Source organism: Lutra lutra, chromosome 3 (assembly GCF_902655055.1).
Source record: "Lutra lutra chromosome 3, mLutLut1.2, whole genome shotgun sequence".
In the NCBI taxonomy this organism is placed as follows: Eukaryota; Metazoa; Chordata; class Mammalia; order Carnivora; family Mustelidae; genus Lutra; species Lutra lutra.
In genome coordinates, this window is record NC_062280.1 from 111,873,742 (window position 1) to 111,896,542 (window position 22,801).

The 22,801-nt window shown below is 49.8% G+C and overlaps 1 protein-coding gene across 2 annotated transcripts in view; it reads left to right on the forward strand.

Annotated features, from left to right (window-relative positions):
- GYPC (glycophorin C (Gerbich blood group)) overlaps nucleotides 1–19,440 on the forward strand; it is a 43,959-nt gene extending 24,519 nt beyond the window's left edge. Inside the window, exons 2-4 of one of the 2 annotated variants that reach the window (XM_047722682.1) lie at nucleotides 13,974–14,060; nucleotides 17,758–17,814; nucleotides 18,740–19,440. In XM_047722682.1, coding sequence (XP_047578638.1) covers nucleotides 13,974–14,060; nucleotides 17,758–17,814; nucleotides 18,740–18,936 — 341 coding nt within the window. In that variant the 3' untranslated portion in view covers nucleotides 18,937–19,440. The remainder of the gene's footprint in view (nucleotides 1–13,973; nucleotides 14,061–17,757; nucleotides 17,815–18,739) is intronic. The other variant, XM_047722683.1, reaches the window with a different exon arrangement.
- Nucleotides 19,441–22,801: the final 3,361 nt, after the last annotated feature.

Sequence of the window (22,801 nt, forward strand, 5' to 3'; positions counted from 1 at the left end):
AGCTAGAGAGCAGGGACAGTAGAGGGCACGTCAGTGTGACCCTGGGCTGTGCAGAGACTGAGTGACCCCATACCTGAGTTACTTGTGTGAGCACACACACACTCACACACACACAGTCTGTTGGCTTCACTTCTGTGTTCCCAGGACTCTACACTGGCCTGCTGCATACCAGCTTAATAAATGACATCCATTAATATTGAAAGCTTAGTGTGCATCTGTGGAGGGATTGTTTAATGACTGACTTGGAGACTCTTAAGGAGGTTATTTATTTAACATGTGAGAGGCAGGTGTGCAGAAAAATGATAAAAGAGTCAGTTGGGACATGTCAGAGGATATTTTATGCAACATCACTTACTCGTTCACGTAGCACTGTGTCAGACGTTGAGGTATATAAAATACAGTCCATGCCCTCTAGTAGTTAAAAATCAGTGTGGCAGGGTGCCTGGGTGGCTCAGTGGATTAAGCCTCTGCCTCCAGCTCAGGTCATGATCTCAGGGTCCTGGGATCGAGCCCCGAGTCGGGCTCTCCGCTCAGCGGGGAGCCTGCTTCCCCCTTTCTCTCTGCCTGCTGCTCTGCCTAGTTGTGATCTCTCTCTCTCTGCATCAAATAAATAAAATCTTTAAAAAAAAAAATCAGTGTGGAGACAGACAACTGCAAAGCAGGTTAATGGTGATTTGAACAAGTTGTTCAGCAAACTGCAGCCTTCAGGCTAAACCCAGCCTCCAGCCTATTTTGATAGAGTCATGGTTTTTACATTTTTAAAATATTGTAAAAAAGCAGACAAACAAACCAATGAATAGAATAAAGAAGAACCTAAAATATTTATGAGAAAGTTTGCTACCATCTGCAGGGATAGAGGAAGGAGCACACGGCCCTTTGCAGAAGTTAGAGAAGTCTTCCCAGAGGAGGTGACATGATCTAAACCTGTTTGCAGAACAGGAGTTTAGAAAGGCCCTGAGACTCAGCATAGCACTCAGGCCTCCCAGGAGCTTCCTTCCAGCCAGGCCGCTGGAATATGAAAAACAAAGATTAAGGACAAATTGATAGGATTTCTACCTGGAAATAAGGGCTGTAGGCATCCAGAAGTTCTGAAATGTCAGGCAGTGGAACTTGGACTGGATCTTCAGCAGAAGAACCAACAGGCATTTGCCCAGACACACTAACATGCCCCAACATCAGTCAGAGGGAAGGGACAGATGACTCAGCTTCTCAGGCCCCTTCTAGCCTAGAGGCCATAGACTTAGCTCTGAATCATCACAGGGTCCCTCTGGGGACTGAATGACCGGGGAAAGAAAAGCAGCTGGATGGAAGAGAGAGGCACACACAGACACAAAGACAGCTGTACGAGGGCCCCTGACCTCCCACACACAGATGCCAAGGACACGAAGTTCCCTAGCCCTCTGCTCTGTGGCTCAGGGCTTTCCCCCTGACCAGGCCCTCAGCACTGCCTGGCATCTCTGTCCCTAAGCCTCCAGACTGCATCACCAAGCCCCCTTCCCTCAGTTTCTTCTCCCTTGGGGGAAGATCAGCCTGGCTCCTGGAGGACACTGTTTCTCTCCCATGTTCTTGTGCCACTGGGCACAGTGCGGAAACAGAGGCTACTTCCAAGGCTCTGTTACTTCCTTGCTTCTAAAAAGCACACATCCTGTTCTCTGAAGCTGTTGCCTCTGCTGCCTCTCTCACACACATGGCCACTGTCATTCTTAATGCCGTTCACCCTCAAAGGTGACTTACCTCAACTGCAACTGGCATCAGCCACTAGCTCCTGCAGTCACTCACTGACAGAGGATACTAAGAATGACCCCAGTATCCATTTCAGTCACCCTGCCCTCCAAAGGCCCCGGCACTCCTAGCTCCTGCCCATGTCCATTCCATATCTCCACTCAGGTAATTCCTCAGTCCAGAGGCTCCCCCGGGCCCTGCAGCCTGGCCACCTCTCTTCCTTTCTCACCTCCCTTCCACAGCTCAGATTCTGTGGCCCATTTCTGTGGCCTTTGTTGTATGTCCTCAACTCCAGCCAGTAATTGCTAGGAAGTATGTTCAAGCCCACTACTTCTCACCTCTTCCACTAGAGTCCGAGCCACCATTCTCTCCACTCTGGGTTTTACCACAGACTGCCATGGTCCCCTTCCCCTGCACAGTGTAATCCTGTTAACGTCTCAGTTAATGTCACTCCTTTTCTCAGAATCCTTCCATGGCTCCCATCTACCTCAGGGTGAGACCTGGTGGCCATCCAGGGATCTCAAGGCCCTACGTGGCCCCAGTTCACGCTCCAACCCTGTCTTCTACAGCTCATTTCACCACGGCCACACTGGCCATCTGGGTGTTCCTGAAATATGCAGAGCTGCTCCCTCTGTGTACAGCACTGTTCCCCAGATACCCTCATCCTCCCCTCATTGCCTGGGTCAGACCTTAGCCACATGCCACCTGTTTCCTGATGCCCTCCCAGCTGCACTGTTTAAACTTGCAGCCCACCCCTCCCCCAGAGCCCCACCCTTTCTTCTGCTTCATTGTTTCTCTTAGCACCATCTAGCACACTATAGAGCTTATTAATTTCTCCTTTGCATCATCTGCATTTCTTCCCTAGAATGTGAACTCCGGGAGGACCAGATCTCTGAGCTGTTTGTCCACTGCTGTCACCCAGCTGGTTCGGGCTGAATGCTCTCCTCATCTTTTTTCATTCTCTCCTGTTGGCTCAGTCTAGATGATCCAACTCCTTCATGCTGCATGCCTGCACCCAAACATGCCCATGGCTGCAAGCACACCCCACTAACTCACACACAAACACATGCTTACACACTTTCACACTCACACACACTCACACTGACCAGCCCCACCTCATGCTTCAACCAGAGCCCCAGCGTGCTGCCCAGCAAACCATCCCCTTTCCCTGCCTCCCCACTCTCTCCAAGCTTCCCACATTCTGTAGAAGGTTCTGTTTCAGTTTATCTCACTGGGGAAAAAAAAAAGAAAAAACACTTCAAATACCAAAAGCATGTATAGGAATGTTTTAGCAGAGCTTTGCCATGAAGGGCACAGAGAAAGGGGCCAGGAGCAAGAGGGAGACAGGGTATCATGGGAGGTTTTCCTTTTCTTAAATTTGGGATGGTCATGCTGCCAGAAGTGATCTGGTGGAGAGACTGATTCAGTGATTCAGGGGAGAAGGGAGGATCTCAGCAGAGTCCCAGTAAGAGACAGGTCTAGTACACACACAAAGGTGCAGTGGTAGGGAGCCCAGACAGCCCTGGACAGCATCAGAGGGAAAGCTGAGATGTTCCTGATATTGTGCTCCCTGCTTTCCTCCTAGTCCTCTCCTGCTCCCTCCCAGGATGCCCTGTAGAAATCCCCTGGCTCAGCTCTTCTCCTCTTCTTCCTGCCCTTGGCTGTTAATGCCATTGAGGCCCTGGAAGCCCCAGCTGGGGCTCCAGCCCTTACCTCTCCCCTGAACCCCAGGCCCTGTGCACAGTGGCCTACCTTGTGCCTATGCTGCAACCTGAAGGTTCTCTGGGCATAGCAACACCCCCCCAACCCCAGTGATCCCCCACTCACCCTCCCCATAGTGAATGCAGCCCAGCCTTCCTGCTGGGGCCAAACCCTTGACTCTTCCTCCTCTCTGTTTGATTCTTTCCTCTTTCTTTCTTTTTTTTTTCTTTCTTTCTTTCTTTCTCTCTCTCTCTCCTTCCTTCTTTCCTTCCTTCTTTAATTTGTTCACCTTATATCTAATCCAGCAGCAGCTCCTATTAACTCCAATTCCAGACGTGTCCAAAATACCTCCGTTCTTTCTCACCAGCACCACCACTGTGCAGGCCTAAGCACTTCCCTGGACCACAACTGTAGCAGTCCCATCCTCACCCCAACATTTCTCCTCAGCACGGCAGCCATGGTGACACTGCTCAGATAGAAGAAACTTCCCAAACAGTCCTGCGGGAGACCCTCCCTGGCCTCCCACCCCTCTCAGATGGAAGCCATACTTCTTTCTACAGTAGTGTGCCACACCTTCTAGGCCCACAGTTTCTGGCTCACCCCAGAGCTCACCAAGCCAGCCTGCCCCCAGTCTTCACACTGGCCAATGTCCAGCTGGAACACTCCTCTTTCAGACTCAGAATGAGCAAGGCTCATTCTCTCCCTGCTTCACACTGTATTAATGGGATCGAGCTGCTACCACAGAGCACTGTGCTGTGGCCTGGAATACTTCAACAGCAGATATTTACTCAGGGTTCTGGAGACTGGGAACCCAAGATCAAGGCACTGACAGATCCTGTATCTGGTGAGAGCCTGCCTGCTTCCCAGTTCATAGATGACCATCTTCTCTCTGGGTCGTCACATGGCAGGAGGGGTGAGGGAGCTTTCAGACTCTTTTTATTAAGGCACTAACCCCATTTATGATGGCTCCACCTCCCAAAGGCCCGACCTCCTAATGCCATCCAAGTGAGGGCTTTCAACATATGAATTTGGTGAGGATGCAAACATTCAGTCTCTAGCACAGCCCAAAAGCACTTCCTCTGAAAGGCCTCCCGGATCACTCTCTCTCTCCTCCCTTCTTTATGTCTCATAGCATCTATCACCACCAGGCCTTGTAGCATGGATCCACATCTTTCATGAGCTATTGGTTGCTCCCTCCTCTAGAATGGAAGATGCTGAGGACAGGGTTTGTGCTGTTCACTGTGAAATCCTCAGGCTCTAGAACAGGAATACAGTAGCCATTCAGAGACTTTCGTTGGATGAATGATTCTGGAATGAGCTTTGGAATTAAACCTGGATTCCAATCCCAGAACTTCTCCATTGTGTAAACTCAGGCAAGTTACCCAACCACTCTGAGCCTCAGTTTCCTCAACTGTAAAGTGATAGGCATTATAACATCCATCTCAGTGATTCTTCTGAGAAATAGGAACAACACATGCAATTATAAAATGAGCCCCCAAATGGTGGCAATGGCATCATTATCCACATCAGGAAAGGAGAGTTTCAAATAGGAAAAGAGAGCCTTGGGCAATCAGGATCCCCGGGGAAGTAGAGGATGTGGAGGCAAGACGGGAAACCCAGGCCTCAGGGTGTGAAGGAGAGAGCACACAAAGGCCATGCAGACCCATGAAGGTTTGGGGAAGTCTGGGAAGGTGACCTTGTCTTCAGAAAAGCTTCAGAGGCAGCCAGATGCCCAGGGTGACTGCAGAGAAAGGCTTTTTAACACCAGCCTCTGTTCTTTCCTAAGCTGAAAAGATCAGGTCCTCCCTAGGTCCCTGTGCCTGAAATCAGGATTGGGAAGACTTATCACTGGCTCACTTCCTGGGTGCACTGTCATTCTGAGCCTCATGCCTCACTGAGAGCTCCTTACAGAATTATTTTCCCCATTATGGATCTTGCTTACCATCCATGTGCTTGACCTTGGGCTAGAACAGACATAGCTGGGAAGCTCACAACCCACCATCAGTGGTAGGGCCCATGCCTTAGAGAAGCAGCTGCATCAGCTCGAAGAGGGGCCCTACAGGACTGCACGTCCTGAAGGGCTGTGTGCGTGTCTGTGCACTTGTGTGTAATATAATACAGGAATTTTGGGTGCCTGGGTGGCTCAGTCGATTAAGTGTCTGTCCTCAGCTCAGATCATGATCCCAGGGCTCTGGGATCGAGCCCCATGTTGGGCTTCCTGCTCAGCAGGGAATCTGCTTCTCCCTCTCCCTGCTCACCTGTGTGCTCTCTCTCTCTCTCTCCCCCTCTCAAATAAATAAATAAAATATTTAATAAAAATAATACAGGAATTTCCATAAAGAGTCAAAGCTGAGGAAAGGGAACAGTAGAACACTTACCTTCTAAACAGACACTAGACATATCCTAAGTGGAGTCCACACTGGGACAAGCATGGTCACCCATAAGTTGTGGTCTCAGAGAAGCTAGATAGCCACCCAGAGCATCCCTGAGGGCAGTTGTGGGAGAATACAACATTTCATTGTCCTTGACTCTCTAAGTGGCCTTCAGCATCTCTCCACCTCTGGCCAAGTGAAGAGAACCTGAGAGAGTCCCCAGAGTATGCAGGGCTGATGCCACAGAGAAGCTGGCTCTGCGTCCATCTGTGCAATAGGGGCAGCAGCAGCACATCCTAAATCTCCCTTGCTCTGTCAGGACGAGGCCCAGAGGAGTTGGGTGTGAACCATCCTCAAAGCAGCCCACTCACAAGAGCTCCATCCAGTCTGGACAGGGGCCTGCTGAAGGGTCCATCAGCTCAAGGCTCACCAGGGTCAGGGGTGGACACACCTGCCTCAGTTCTTCCCAGAGGCCATTACTCTACCCTCAGAAAGAGCCTTCCCAGTCCAGGGCTCCCCTCGCAATACCAAACAACCCATGTCGCCTGTTAGGTAGAAAGATGGTTCCTCCTGGCCTCACATCTCCTTCCCACTGCAGCTCTGGAGGGGCTGAACTCAGAACTGGTAGGGAGAGAGGAATTAAGGAGAGAAGACCAGGCCCCCTTTCCCCTGCTGGGCAAGCTGAGCACAGAGAGAGCTTTTTAAAAAAACATTTTATCTTATTATGGTATGAACACTTACCATGAGACCTACCCACTTAACCAATGTTCCAGGGTACCAAGCAGTTGACTGTGGACACAGTGTCATATAACACAGCTCTAGAGCTTTCCACCTTCCTTTCCTGAAACTATGTTCATTGATTAGCAAGTCCCCATTTACCCCCAACCCCTAGCAACCACCATTCCATGCTTGGATTCTATGAATTTGACTATTTTAGTTTCCTCATGTAAGTGGAATCATGCAGTATCTGTGATTCTAGGACTAGCTTATTTCACTTAGGAGCTTCAAAATGGATATGAGACCAAAGCTTTTGTTGTGGACTGGACTCCCCCGGGAGGGACTGGAAAGTTAAGTAATCGACCCACGATGCAGTCCCCAGCCAAGAGCAGCTACACAGAGCATGTTCTGACAGCTTAGAGGGGGGACAGAAGCTGTGTCTCCATTGTACAGCCCGATCCTTCCCCCGCCTGCCTCTCCTACACCACAGTGCCCTCCCACACCTGTTCAACTCAGGGCCTGCCCACAGCAGGCATTACCTATAGGAGACCAGAAAGAAATTTACATTGTGACTGAGTACTTGCATTGAATATCCATGGGCTTAACTGGATGAGAGGATGTATAAACTTGCTGACAAAGCGTTGCCATTGTCCATGTGTATCTTATTTCCCCCACAAAACAACATGAAGTAGTGATGGCAACCCCATGCCAGCTCATGGAGCTCTCCTGAACAGATCAGGTAACAAGACAAGCCCAGGTGCAAAGCTTGTCTTGGGTCTAGCTGGCCACTTAGCTCAGGTGGAAAGAGGTAGAATCCAGGGCTGGGTTGATAACCCCAGGAAGCAGTGTAGGTGTTGTGGTCAAAAAGGCTTTAGACCAATGAAGAACCAAACAATGGTGGCCAGGATGAGCTTTCAAGGTTATTTCCACCCAAGAGCTGACCAGGAGGAGCATTCAAGGTCATTTCTAACCCAAAGCTGACCAGAATGAGCATTCAGGGTCATTTCCAACCCAAAGCTGCTGGGAACCAAGCAACTGATAAGTACATGCTCACTACAATGTCTACAGTAGATGACATGAACTCCTCCAACACCCTTCCCACAGACATTTTGAAAGATGAGACATTCTGTGACCTTGAGGTATAATACCAGCTCTCCTGAGGTTACAATGGTTAGCTTTCAGGGGCTACAAGGATCTTCCCCAATTAAGCTCTCTGACACCCACACAACTAAGGGTGCCTTTCTGCAAGGCAAACAAGAAGTCATCGCCTCCAGGCGCTAAACCCCACTACTTCTTTATAAATAGAAGGATAGATACAGACTCCAAAAGTGAAGGGGTAAAATCATTGATGGAAGATTCACTTTACTTGGGGAAAAAAAATAAAAGAAGCAAGAAATATGGATGAGCATGAAGTGACTGAAGATGGCCACAGGGATAAGGAAAAAAGGAAGAGATGGAGGGAGATGAAGCCAAGAGGCGAAACTGAGTCTGTGCATTCCTTTTTTAATAAGGTCACTTCCCCTGAGACTGAGATTCGAAGGATAACTGAGGCCTCCCTTCAAAGAATCCTGCCCAGAGGGCTCTCAACCAGTCTAGGAAGTGAGAGGTACCCCTCCAGTGTCTTTAGGAAGATACTCAAATCCAGGAATCCTTGAGAGCCCAGCTGAGTAGAACACCAACATGACTCAAGAGAAGTTATGCAGCTTCTCTGAGGAAGCCAAGCAGAAGCTATGCACCTGTGCCATCACATTTCACATGTGAGGAAGCTGAGGTTTAAAAGGCCACAGCACTCCCCAGGACAGTCCAAGTGTGGTCTAGGCAGGAGCTCAGTTGTGCTGCGGGACTGCTCCTTGCTCTGGATCACACTCCTTTAGACACAAGCAAAACCTGTAGTCTAGAAGCTGCAGAATTTCCCATATCCAGGCTCTTACTCATTCCCAGAGAGGGGCAGAGCTTACCTTTGTTTCCACCTGCAGAAACAAGGGTGTCTGTGAGGACTTTTGGACTCAAGCCACACCTGGAACTCCTCCATCCACATCTGCAGCCCATGGAAAAGGCAAGATGAGCTGGGGGCATTGAATACACTTGTAGTTTTCCCCAGCATGCACCTCTTTATTGGAAGGGAAAATGTCTACGAGGTCAAGCAAAGGATATGTGGACACAAGACTTAGATCATTGAGAAAGCGCAGCCATAGTCCCACTGTCCAGTGATGGCCCACAGTGGCTTTTGTGGGGAACACTGCGAAAGGATGCAGACATCCCATGGGGTTTAGGGTGGGGCAGGCAGATGGGGAGAGTTAGAGGGAACTTTGTGGACGTTATAGTCTGAGGCTTTGAAGATTCTGTGATGATTGCCGGTTCTGTAGATCCACTTCCAATTCCTGACCTTAAAAGTAACATGTTTATCATAGATGATTTGGAAAATGTAGAAAACTGTATATTAGGAGAAAATAATACCATCCCTAAACCCCACCGATCACCCAAAAGCCACTACCCCAACATGCTGTTTCCTTCCATTCCTTTTTCATAGTTTTTTTTTTAATATTTAATGTAATTTATATTTACAGGGTCCTTTTTCCCCCCTTAAATCATACTGTAAGCATTTCCTCCTGTCACTGAGGATTTCCATGCATCACTTCAATAACTGCATAATATTCTATCATATAAGCATATCTGAATTTACACAACCAATTCCCTAATGTAGAACATTTAGATTGTTCTCTTTTATTTTCTACTTTAAACCAAATTGCAGTATACTTTCCTAAGCATGAATTTTTGTTCCCTTTTCAGATTATTTCACTAGGATCATACTAGAAATGGAAATTTTGATTCTCAGGGTGACACATTTGCCGAACAGTATACAAGAGATTTAAAGGTGACCATTTTTTAAAATCTCACTTGGAGGCTCTTTTGACATTGTTGACAATGGTGATCCTGGTGACAATGGTGATAATCCAACAGCCAGCCTGTGCTGGCCACTGCCCCAGGTGCTCACCACACACTAACTGACAAGGAGCCTTGTGTGCCATCACATTTCACGTGTGAGGAAGGTGAGGTTAGAAAGGCCACCGCACTCCCCAGGATGGTCCAGGTGTGGTCTAGGCAGGAGCTCAGTCGTGCTGCGGGACCGCCCCTTGCTCTGGACCTCACTCCTTCACCTGTTCACTCCCAAGCCTGGCTGGCCAATCTGCACACCTCACAGGTATGCAGGTAAGCAGGCACCCAGCCACCAGCCTGGCGGGCGGAGGCTTCCTGTGCCCTCACTCTCCCCCATTCTGGATGGAGCTGGGGCTGGAATAAGTGTATCCAGGGCCTTCAGTGCTCCAGTCACTTCTGCCCAAGCTCAGAGCTAGGAAGTCAAGCAAATGCTGATTGGGATACACTGTCCCCTCTTGGCTTCTCAAAATACCTGCAAGCATCTATTCCCTTTGCCACTTTGGCGCCCCAAACACCTTTCTTTGGAGAACCACTTCCTTGCTGCATCATCAGAGCCCAGGGATACTGAGAAATATCGGCAGAGGTTGTTTGTCCTTCCATAGGTCTCACTGCAGGCACTCAGTACACAAATGGACATCCGGCGGGCAGTTGAGACTTTCAAAGTTTCCAAAGAACAAGGCACAGGAGACTAGTCTTCTGATCTGGCATTGATCAGAGGCCAAGTGCACCTACCAGATGCTGGCATGGGGCCCTCTGTCCTCTCACCCAGCTCTAGTCATGGGGGCAGGCAAGGAAGCCAGCACAGGTGACAAATTCTCACAGTAACCACTATGCCAGGTCTGAAACTACATCAGCTGGCTCCTGAAAGAAAGGACACTAAGCTCAGAGTCGCTCAGAGGCCAGGCAGCTGAGAGTGTGACTTCTTATTTTTATTGCTAAGAGAGGACCGTCCCCCCACAACTTCCATTTACTGAAGCCTTTATCACCTCCTTGCAAAGAGGAGGTGTGTGAAAGCATTGGAACTGAGCACGTGATCTGTAAGCCACTCTCACTGTCATGAGCTCAGTGGTTCTCAAAGACAGGATCCTTGGACCAGCAGCATCAGCAGCACCTGGGAACATAATTAACAATGCAAATTCTCAGGCCCACTCTTGGTGTGCTGAGTCAAAATCCGAGGTGGGTGCAGGGATCTGTGGTGTCACAAATCCCCCAGGAAATACTGATGCACACTCAGACTGAGAACCCATGTCTTAGCTATCAGCCCCCTCTAGCCCAATCCGGAAGAGGTTTTACTCTCTAAAGGAAGTAGAAGGAAGCTCCAAGAAGTGAGCTAACTTGCCAGAGAAGTTCTGCCCTCCAGCCTAGGTGTAGTCCTATGTCTTGGGGCTTTGTATCTGACATACGATGACCAGACACCACAGTAGTTAGGCCCACACAGAGGTCCTCCTGCCCCACCTAGAAGTCATGACCACTCTGCTATGGACTTGCACCCCTTGTCCTCTCACCACTGCACCCAGCTCCCCCTGCTGGCATTGCCCAGTACACTGTCTCAGTAGGTCAGTCTTGGGAACCCCCTCTTCCTCCAGGAACCCATTCCTGAAAACATCAGAGAGCCAATCTTTCTAAACTTACATGCATGCCTTTGTCTCTATTACACAGTAAGTTCCTTCCAGGTAAGGGCCCTGGCTTAAGTAGAGAGCATATTGCTGCAAAACAGTAGGTGCTAGAGAAATGTGGCTGAGGACAGAGAAATAAACAAACAGAATCATGACCACCTGCATTGTCAGAGAGCCTGGGAATCCTGGGGCTGAGTCTGATGGGAGAGAGTCCCCTCTCCCACACCCCCAGGCATATCTTTATTGCTCGTTTTGACACTTGACCACACAGACAGTGTTGGCAGTCTCTTTTCACATAAATATATTAAATCTCCTCAGCCAAGTCATAAGCTCCCTGGGGGCATACCCCATCTTCTTCACATCCCCGGGCTAGGTAAATGCTACCTGCTCAGCCAACATTGATGGCTTGCTAGAGAGATGGATAGACAGTGAATAATAAGCTATCCATTTATTATTTTGTAGCACTACTATTCTGAGACCAATTCTTCCCCAGTTGTAGCTAAATGCTATATCCTTTCAGAGTCTGATAACAACAAACCATCAAGAAAAGGAGACGTGGTTGACCTTTTTCCTACCCAAAAAGAAAAGTCAGTTAATAACCTTCAGTTGTCAGCTGCTTCCTGCTTGACCGGCATAAGAACTTGGAGTCAAGAATCTAGCACAGGAAGAAGAAACTCCAGTGGGAGCCAAGGAGAAATTTCTGTGACCACGTAGTTTCCTCTCCCTCCTCCAATAGCTGTCCTCCTCCTGAACCCAAATCAGACTCACGCAAAGTCATGGCCACTGGAGAGTGACTTTTCTAACCAGATCTGTAGTTTCTTTGAAATGGAATGCTCTGGGTAAGCAGCCTGGAGCTTGGCAAATCATCAGGAAATGGTGTGGACCCCTTTGTGTTGCTGTCATCCACACGGTTGTCATGGTGGGATCTCTCCAAGGACTACACGACAAACCTCTGTTCCCCTTCATGGTTTTAAAACTGAAATAATATTCCTCTTCCCACAACACGTAGGCATCCTGGTTCAAAGGCATTCTCCCTCTTGATTCTAAGTAACTGAGTTCCCCAGAGGGCTCTGCTCTGGCTAGAATTCTTGCGATTTTGTTGGCCCAGGTGTACATGGGAAGCTGGGAGCAGGCTCTTCCTCCATAACTCCTGAGGCACAAGGAAAAACCATTAGAGATGGGCAAGAGATGTAAAGACAAAACCTTGCACAAAAGAAGAGAACTCCTGGCACAGCTTCATCAGAAAACACAGAAGGGAAATTCTTGGTGGTCCCAGAGGGTCAACCTGTGTCTCTGGAGCCAGCACCCGACCACTGCTCTCTGTCAACATCTGAGAACCCCCAGGGTCCAGCTGCTGCTAATGTCCTACACCCTGTTGACTGTGCCCAACTGCCAGCTGGAATTGGGAATGTCACCTTTAATGAGGGGCAGCACCTGTGTGCCCTGCTGCCCTCAACCGGAGGACAGCAGCTGGCCACCCTGTGGACCACATGTAGAATCAGCAGGGGTGTGGCCACAGCCAGGTTGTAGATGGCACAGGAGAAAAGCCAGTGTCAGTGCTTTGAAGGGCACACATTCTGGTACTACAGAATCCTGGGTTTGAACACAGGTTCTGCTCTTTGTTGGCAGTGAGATTTTGACATGTTATTTGACTTCTTTAGGCATGCATTGCATTATCTGTGAGTTAAAAGAGGGAGGAAACTCCCCTTCTGCCGGCTTGCTGCAGGATTAAATGAGGGAGCTTCCACAGAAACTTTGCCCAGAGTTTCTATGCACAGAGAACCTGCAGAGTGTTTCTCTTCCTCCAGAGGCTCACAAGGCTGAACCCCAGGCTATGTGGTCTCATCTCCATAATCAGGGAGCATTCCTCCCACTCACCATCCTACCCCTTCCCCTGTGGGAGGGCAGTTTCCCTGAATAGGAGTTTGGGGCTGCAATGGCCCTTCCCTTTCCTCTCCCTCTGAAGATTCACCAGCTCAGCTCACAGGAAGCATCTGTTATCCCTGCACTTGGCACATGACCCAGGCCCTAGTCTTGCGGTGAGGACTATGGCTGGCCATATCAGGGGTTCAGAAGCCCAGAGCTGTCACGCAACATGGCCACCTTACTGCCGTAGCCATACCAGATTTTGTCAGGGTGAAGTCCTGCTTTCTTGGCTATCTGCCTGCTTGTAGTTGGGCTTACTTGAACCAGCACTGCAGGACTAGGGATTTGTTTTATTCCCTCTTATAGTGCCATGGTTTAAGCCATGGCCTCCAAACAGTATGGTGGATGTTTTTGTTGTATGCGCACAAATGAAATCAAAGCTCCACCAAACAGTATTTCCCCTGGCTGCCTCTGATAGGACCTGAGGGTTTCTGAACATCTCTCTCTCTCTCTCTCTCTCTCTATCCCCCCCACCCATTCCTTCTTTCTCTCTCTCTCTCTTCCTCTACTCCTCTCTCTCTCCCCACCCTACTCCCTCTATTTGAGACTACCAGCGGGTTGGGATTTACTGTTTGACAATACTAACTTAAATAAGTTATATGTCACAATCATATCTCCCAGGGAGACCATAAGCTCCCTGAGTTCGAGACTCATTCTGTTTCCTGGAACCTCCTCCATCCCTATGGTATTGCTGGGAACACAGAGACACTCAGCACCCAGATGGTGATTGACTGTCAGCCAAGACTGTGCTGGGAATCGATGACCAGCATCCATCCTCTGCCTGGACTCACAACATCTGTTAGCAGGTCGCTTAGTTGACTGGCCCTGAATTATGTGCAAAGCAGAGTAATAATAAGAATGAGATCAAACTAGTGGTGACAGGATGTGAGGGCGATCTCGCTGCAACATCTGTCACCCTGCTGATTGCCAGGGTTGATTCAGTGGATCTGGCTATCTAGGCGGTGTCCCCTTCCTTCCTCAGGTCTCCCTGTACTTCCCTCCCAAAGCCACGCCCTTGGTAGAAGAGGACGACCTTCCCTGATAGAGGAGGACGGTTCTGCAGTTGAAGGTATATGAGTAGCTGAGTTCCCCTGCTAGAACCTTTAGTCAAGCTCTCGAGGACTATTTTTAGGGGAATGTAGAGTCGTCAAGCTTCCAAGACTCCAGACACGTCCAAATGAGGTGCCACATGTGGCAGTTTGCCTTTCTTTAAAAAAAAAAAAAGTGACTACAACTCAGTAAACATATATAAAATATTTATCATGTGTGGGCATGTCATTTCTAATCCCTACCACAGGGGCGGGTATTGCTAATCTTGTTTTACATACAAAGAAGCTAAAGCCAGTCAATATCAAGTACTTTGCTGAATACACTGCTGTGAAACTCACACCAAGACTTGAACCAAAAGCTGTCTTCACAATAAGGTGGACAATGCAAAGTGCAGTTTGACTCTCAGTTCCCCCGAAGGGACCAGGCTTTCAAATACCATTCAACAACTGTTCTTGGGTCCCAGGAGCATAGCCCAATGTGGAGCATAGAGCTGTAGCCAGTGTGTTTCTGGGGCTTGTGCACACTGGGGTCAGTGTGTTTCTGGGGCTTTTAGAGTGTTCTCTCTGGTGGGAGCATTACAACCTTGAGGGGAGATAAGGAGGAAAATCACAGCATACCCTGGATCTCTACAGAAGGGTGGAGGGCTCCCATGCCTGTCCAATCTGAGGGCTACACAGTGGCTTACTTCTGATCTCAGTCCCATGCCTAGTCATAAGTAACACCTTGCTCTGCCATAAATGCACCCACTAAGGCTGCCCATTAATCCCCTTACCCCAGTTCCTGGGCTCAGAATGATGCTAACTCCAATCACATACTCACCCTTCAACCCCAGCTAGAGGTGGGCTTTCATTCCAGGGTTGCAATCTGCTTGCACACTAACCCGTCACCTTCCTGGGCAGAATGGAGCTCACTCCAGCTAGCCTTTCCAAATATCCCTTATCATCGCTGCTGGCTAAAAGGAAACAGGACAAGGGAGCAGAGCCAATGACGGTCCTCACACCACCATCTCCAGAGGTGAGAGATCAAAGCACAGGCTTCCAGAGCCTCAGCACCATGGATGGTGAGCGGACATTCAGGGAGAAAGTGAGGGTTCGGGAGAGGTGAGCACTGTTCTGGGTGCTGCGATCTCTGCTCGGAATGCTTACACTCCTGTCTGTGCAGAAACTCTCATTCATCCTTCAAGGGCCAATCGTAAGTACTTCCCTCTGGGAGCTTTCTCACCACCAGCAGTTCTCAACACAGAACAATCATCAAACCACCTAGAGGCCTGTGACCACAGATTGCGGGGCACCCTCCTCTGATTCCACAGGTCTGAGATGGGGCCCAAGAATTTGCCTTTCTAGCAGACTCCTAGGAAATGCTGCTAGTCCCAGGACCACACTTTGAGAACCACTTCTTGTACCATCCCCATCTTCCCAGACAGGCCTGAGCTGCCTCCTCTGTGTCGATTCTGACCTCTGTGGCCGTTTCTGTCATGCTGAAGTGTCTGAGGGCGCTCACAGTGTGCAAATTCAGCTCCACACAGCTGGAGGGCTGGGGCATGGAGATCAGGCATCCCTGCCCACTGTGCTCCTGAGTGCGCTGAGTTCAGAGGGAGCCCTGCTAGGGGCTCAACTAATGTCCCCTCAGAGGCCGGAGGTCCCTCCAGCCCCCAGCCCACTGGCCTGCTGGGAAGGCTTCCGGTGTTCCAGTATATGGGTTTGGGTACAGGGTTCCAAACACAAGCTAAGAAGTTCACCCCAAGGGATTCAAGCCAAATACCTCTTCTGTTCCTTAAGCTGCCAACCCAGACCCCCTCCCTGGGCAGTGCCTGCAGGGGTAAGCACACTGACTCCGGGCAGCCTCGGCCTGAGTTGGTGGACTCCTGACTCTCTTAGCTGTATGATCCAGGAAAAACAGTAACACTTTTCTGGGGCTCAGCTTCCAGATCTGTACAATGGGAAAAATAGTCACTGCTTCTGAATGGGACTGCCATGGGGACTAAATGAGTTAAAACCTGGTAAATGCTGAGGACAGTACCTGGCACGTGGTGATCAACTGTGAATTGCTTTTAAAAGAAAATGGAACAGGAGTCCCTTCTACCCTGACTGGGTTGGACAAACTGGCATAAGAAATGCTGGTCTTGGCCTGGAACATTCCAAGTGGCAATTCTGGATGTTTGAACTTCTGTGACCATCCACACAGACTTAAGGAAGGGGCCACTCTTTGTTCTTACTGAAGCATGAGGTGCTTCGTGATTGAGGAAGGTCTACAAGGCTAGCATCTGAATCTGCTCACTTGTGTGGGTGTACACACACGTACAGGCATTTCTTTCTGCGGTATCATTTGGTGCATGTCCATGGAGCACCTTCTGTGGACTTCATACTAAATTCTAGCTTGCTCCTGTCCATCCTAGATCTCAGAGTCCGATGCTGCTTGAACTTCCTGCCCCTCCAACCCGAGTTCTCACTGTGGTGAAGCACTTAGAAGCTGACCTGACTGCTCCTCCTGCCTTCCCCTCCCCGCGCTGCCCTGACTCCTGCTTGTGCCTGCTCTCCTTGCTGACCTGAGGACCTCTTTTAACCTCTTTCTGCCCCCCAGGCTGTTTTTCTCCTCCTCTGTCTCCAGCCTGGAGCCTTTGCTTGGCTCTCCGCACTGTCCTTCCTGGCACCACAGCTGGTTTCTTATCAGAAAAAGGCATCTGGAAGCTGCGCTAGGAAGAATGACCTCATCCGAATATAATTAAAGTGATTATCTAAGCGGGAAGGACTATTATGAAGTAGCCTTCTCTCTTTTAATATGCATAGCCGTTGTAATGGGAACATGGGATTTCCATGTTAACATTGATAATTCTGTGGTCTAATAAATCCTTCCTCTCACTCATCTCCCAGAGGAGAGAGGAGACACTCTGTGAAGCCGCTGGAGGTGATGTGCAGGTACCTGCTGTCGAGATGCTAGCCCTGCGGCCAGACCAGAGCCCTATGAAAAAACTCACTCAATAATTTGGTAGCACCCCAGGCGGCCCTTCCCACAGAAGAGCCGATCAGAGACCACAGAGGGGACTCTGGGAGGAGCCTCCAGACAGGAGCCCTCCTGGGAGGGGCATCTTCAAGAGAGAAAAAAGAAAGTACACCCCAGAGGTGAAAATGTGAGCTAAGTCCAGGCCCACCACTTGGCGAGCTATGTGATTCTGGGCATGTCGTTCTCTGATGCTCAGGGTCACACCTGTGAAATGGCTAGTAATACCACACACCTCATGGGACAGCTGCGAAGACCACATGATGGGATGGGTGAAAGGCAACTAAACCAACACCTGGCATTTACAGACCCTCCACATGTGGGGACACTTCACAAATGGTCTGTTTTTGCCATTATGGTGAGAAAAGCTGAGGCCCAAAGTCCGGTGGTGCTGGCACCAGGCATATTACTGCCCACCTTCATGCCCACCACCAGGCATGTCTACCCATTCTGCCCAGTGCAGGAGCCCATCCCTCATCCCACTCGCATGGTTGCAGAGACGCCAGAACTGGGTCCTTTCCACTGCGGTTCACACGTTTTCTCCAGACCTGCCAGGAACCAGGCAGAGACAGAAGCCTGGCCAGGCACACACTGCCTCCTGCCCACTCGGCCTGCTCAAGAGCTGTGCGCCTGTGAGCAGGGGTGCAGGCAAGGCTGGGGTGCTGCCAAGTATGGGAAGATTTTCTCTCCCCACTAAGGCTTTTCTCTTCTGTTCGCAGAACTCGACCCTGGCCCATTTTTCCCCTCTTTGGGGGCGAACATCGCCATCATTGCAGGTGAGCTGTTCTGGGCCTCCAAGCCAGGAGGGTTAGAGGGAACTCCCCAGGGAGAACCTGCCTGAGACTTCAGAGCAAATGCCTGAATGAGGGTGAGGCTGCATGAGGGACCTAAGCCCCTCTAAAACTTGCCAGAGTCCTCCTCCCCCAAGCACTCCCAGGCTCTGAATGACCTGGGCCCTACTGCCCAGATTTCAAGTCTCTTCTCCCAACTGCTCATGAGCCCAAATAGAAATGAAGGGCTGACTTCTACCCACACCCCATGCCTTTACATGGCGTCCTCCAGAATCCTCTCCCTCTTTAGTCCTTTGCTTGGCTGGTCACTGCTCCCCAGCCAGACTCATGCAGCCCTCACCTCTGGAGAATGTGCTGGAGCTCAGATAGGGTGATAAGCAGTGAACCCCACGCCATCCAACCTATCTCAAGGGTTTCCCATGGCCCTGTTCTGTACCTCCAGTAGTGCACAGGGGGCAGCCACCAGGGCCCAGCCTTCTGGCCACTCTCAGCACCAAGTCTCGTCCCCCAGGGCACTTCTCAGTTAGGATTGTTCTGGTTTTAAAACTGAAAGTCCTGAGGTTCTTGAACCCCTCAGTTTTAGATAAACTCACATAGTTCATTCTGCAAGTTATGCACAGAGGTCTGTCTTCCTCAGTAGACTGAGCGTCCCTGAGTGAGGGTCAGTTCTGGAATCCTCTTCCAGCCTCAGTCTGCACCACAGTGAGTGGAGGGTGGGGGAGCAGGAGGGGAGAGAGGAGTAACTCAATGGGCACAGATAAGGGTGAGTGCACACTGGGCAGGAATGAGCCAATGTCTGGGGTTGGTGTTTATTGCAGCAGAGTGTCTGTTCTGCCACAAGCCCTGTGTGTCCTGACCCCCTCCCACAAGCCTGTCTCAGACAGAGCCATGCACTGCTTCCCTCCTGCAGGCGTGATCGCTGCTGTAGCCATCGTCCTGATCTGCCTCCTCATTGTCATGCTACGCTACATGTACAGACACAAGGGGACCTACCACACCAATGAGGCCAAGGGCACAGAGTTTGCTGAGAGTGCGGATGCAGCCCTACAGGACGACCCCTCCCTCCAGGACACAGGTGACAACAGCAGAAAGGAGTACTTCATCTGAGGAGCACCAGGCCTCGCTTCCCCCAGTGCCTCCTTCAACTCCACGAGAGAAGATGCACCCCACAACCCCACCTGCTAACTACCATCAGGCAGATCATGAGAGTGCCCACCTCATCCCAAGATATGCACCTGGCCTGGGAACACTAGGTGCTAGCCTGGGGAGAGAGAGGGAAGAAGGAACTGAGCCACAGAGGCTTCTCCCAAGCACCCAGGGATGCGGTGGCCACCCAGGAGGCCTGCCTTTGCTCTGCCAGAGGGAGAAAGTCTGGGTTCTCCTGGACAGTGCAGTTTGTTATCAGCATGGTGTGAAAGTCCTTGCTGGGCGGGTGGGCCTGAGGGCTGGGGAAGCAAGGAAGTGAGTCATCTGTAAGCTGACTGGGGATAATGGCATCAAATGTCAGTCCTTGACATTTGGGGGGAACAGCAGGTGCCAGAGCTAAAAGGCACCTTTGTCTCCCATTGATCCAGCTCTAAATGATTGGAAATAAATTTGAAATGTAACCAAGCATTCAGAGTCAAACAGCATTACTGTAATTGTCTAGGGAAAGATAACCACCACCCAGGCCTTGCATTTCACAGGTGCGACTTTGTGTTCTCCGCTAAGTCTGCATGCGTGGGGCTGGAACCATCCACTTCCAGCCCCATTGTCCTGTCCTCAGCATAGACAGTGGAGAGGGTTCCTGAGGCCCTGAGGGAAGGAGAGCCCAGTGACAAGATTTCTTTTTCTCCCTGTGCAGGCACCAGCTTCATGAAACAAATGAAAGAGTGGAATGTTCCCCTAGAAATAATGGCCTTACCAGCTGCCAGGACACTGGCTGAAGCATTGATTTTTTAATGTGCGATATTAGAAAAACTACACCTGTTAAGTAACTATGAGTGAACCAATCCTTCCCTTAATAACAGTGGCTAGGGCATAGACTGCAGAGTGCCATCTCTCTGGGTTTGGGCCCTGGATCCCCTTTCCTGGTCCTGGGAACTTGGGCAACTCACTTGACCTTTCTGGCTTCAGTGTTCTCATCCCTCAAATGGACATGATTCCATGGTAGTGTTGAGAAGGAAAAATTTTATCCTGCTCTTCAAGATCCTTCTGGCTGGTCTAAGAATCAAGTTGACGTAAAACAGACTGGAAAAATCAAATTTAATTTCATAATTCCTGAGAATCCACATAAACATGGGATTCCAAAAACAGTCAGGCAAAATGAGGTATATTTGCCATCCTGACTAAGGGGAAGAGGGTAGGTGGATGGGATTTTGAAGGGAAGGAAGGTCCATTCATAGGAATGTGGAAAAGAGTAAATGCTCGGTAAAGAAATGTTGGCTGGGCCCCTCAGGAACAATGGGTCACAGAGAGAAATTTTAACACAGACTTTGCTAAACTCCTCCCTGTCCACCTCCTCTGGTTATATCATAATGTAGTTATCTATGGTGATAGTTCCCTTCCTGGAGCAGGTCCTCTGTCTCAATTCTTTTGGGCAGTTAAGGGGAAGGTAAGAGATTCTTCCGAGTCTTTTGGGCCTTGATTCTTTCCAGCTCAAAGTAATCTGCGTGCCAAAGTGGCCCATGCTGAGGGACTCATTCTGAACCCCTGCAGTACCAAGTCTCAGGGTTGGTGGCAAGAACAAGCATATCAGGCGCTCAGTGCTGCCATCCAGAGTCAATAATTGGTGCTAGATACACAGTACATATGTATTGATAATGGAAGTTCCTTACTGCAGCACTTCTAAACATTTCCAGAAGAAGAGGAACTGTCATTTAAAATGAGTAACAGGGAGAGAAGATGAACTTACTAACCATCGTCCTTTTTAAGGGTCTTTTTAAGGGTCTTTTAAAGGTCCTTTTAAGGGTCTTTCTAAGACTCCCAGCAACTCAGCAGTCACTCAGAGATCAGCAAGTCCAGGTTTAAGACTAAAGCCCAGGCTGCCAGGAGCCCTCTGTGACTCAGATCTCTTGAGGCTGCACCTTCTACAACCGGGAGTCAGCAAAAAGGTCCTCCATCATTCCCCCTAGGAGAAGAGCAGGATCCAAGTTCTGCCCCAAATGGCCACCAAGCAAAATAGCTGGATGTTCTAGGGTTGTCATGGGTGTCGGGGGAGAAATAGAAGAAAAGAAGTTAATGATAGCCAAAGGGTGAGACCTTCCACTGAGTAATCTGAGTTCGCTGGCCCACCACACTTCATCTATAAAATCAAGCGTTTAGCTACAACCATCCGTATGTCCCAAACTCTAATCAATAAAATAACAGCCTGGCAAAATAGTGATAAACAGCCCAAACAAAAAGGATGTTCCTTGTGCAAATAAATGTGTAAATGATGTGTTAAGCAAAGTTAAAGCTGTGTGAAGTTTCAGGCATCCCTAGTGTTCCAATGTGTGCAGTGACTCTTGGAGTATGGGAGGGTAGGAGGATGAATGCAGCATTCCTCAAATGTATTTTTCCAGAGACCCCATTTCTTCCCAAAACACCTTTTACACACTTGTGGGCCAAGAGTCCCCAGAACATATTTGGGAAACACTGAACTAACCAACTACCAACATCCCTTCCTGTTGTGACATCACTTCAGGGTTTTAAGAAAATGTGGGCATATGGCCTCATCTTGAAGGATTGTGAGCACAGATCACAGCCCAGTGGGCAGAGAGGAGGCTCCCAGAACCCACACACAGGCATGTCTTGCTTTAAAAAAGTCTCCAGGAAAAGGATGAACCCAGAGTACCTGAGCCCCCTGATGCCACCACAGATGTCTGTCCTGGAAAAAGATGCTGGTGGCTCCTCCCCACATCCTCCATAAAAGCCCCAGAGCCACCTGTGTTGACTACTCTCTGAGAACTGGCACCTCCTTCCCCTGGTCCTTGCCCTCCATGCCCATCCAATGTCCTAGAAGACTGTATTGAAGCACAGCTTAGTCTCAGCCCTCAGGCCTAGCCAGAACCAGGCACAGGGGTGACATGGATGCTGCCAGGCTGATTCATCCAAGGTGGCCTATCCAGATGCCCCCAGGAGGAGGAAGCTGTCACAGGCTAACTGCAGAGGCAAAAGCACCAGGCCAGTGAGCACATGCATGCACACATTCCCTCAGGCATCTAGAACACACTGGTATGCAAATAAATGGTGCATCATCTGGGAAGGGAGCACACTTTCTTTATCTTTATCTCCCCCAAAGGATGATGCATAGAGTCACAAGGTAGCACGTCTGCCACAAATGCGCATGGGGGCAAATGTGCACAAATGCATGCACCAGTTCTCCAAAAGCTCTTGAGGACAGAGGGAAGTGGAGAAGAAAGGCAGAAAGGGGAGAGAAAAGGGAGAGAAGTAGAGAGGAGGGCTAGAAGAAGAGGGAGGGGGAGCTAGCACACTCTGTATGAAATGCCAGCTGCTTTGCATGTGCTCTTCTTGTCCTCACCACAGTCCTTGCAGGCCAGTGGCCTTATCCACCTTTCAGCCCTGTGGAAACTGAGGCTCAGAAAGCTTGGAGTGATCTCTGGAGGTCACACAGCTTCTAATGGCCACCGGAACATTTGAACCCAGGCCTGTCTGACTAGCAGGCTAGAGAGAGGAGGCTCCTTCCGTCTGCAGGTTGAGGAGCATCAGCAAGAGCTCTTCATGGGAGTGGAGCAGGTGGCACCAGGACTCAAAGACCCTGAAATGACCCAGTGCTGGGGTCAGAGTGCTCCAGGCCTGGCCCCTGACAACAATGACCAGGGCTCTTATGCCAACATCCCCATCCCTGGCAAGAGCTGGCCTGGGACAGAGGCAGCTCTCAATGGTGGGAGTCAGTGACCAAGTGGAGTCCTGAACTGTTGGCCCCCTGCAGGACGATTAGCAAGATAAAGACAGTAAGTACTTTCAGGTTGATCACATCTCATTCATGTAC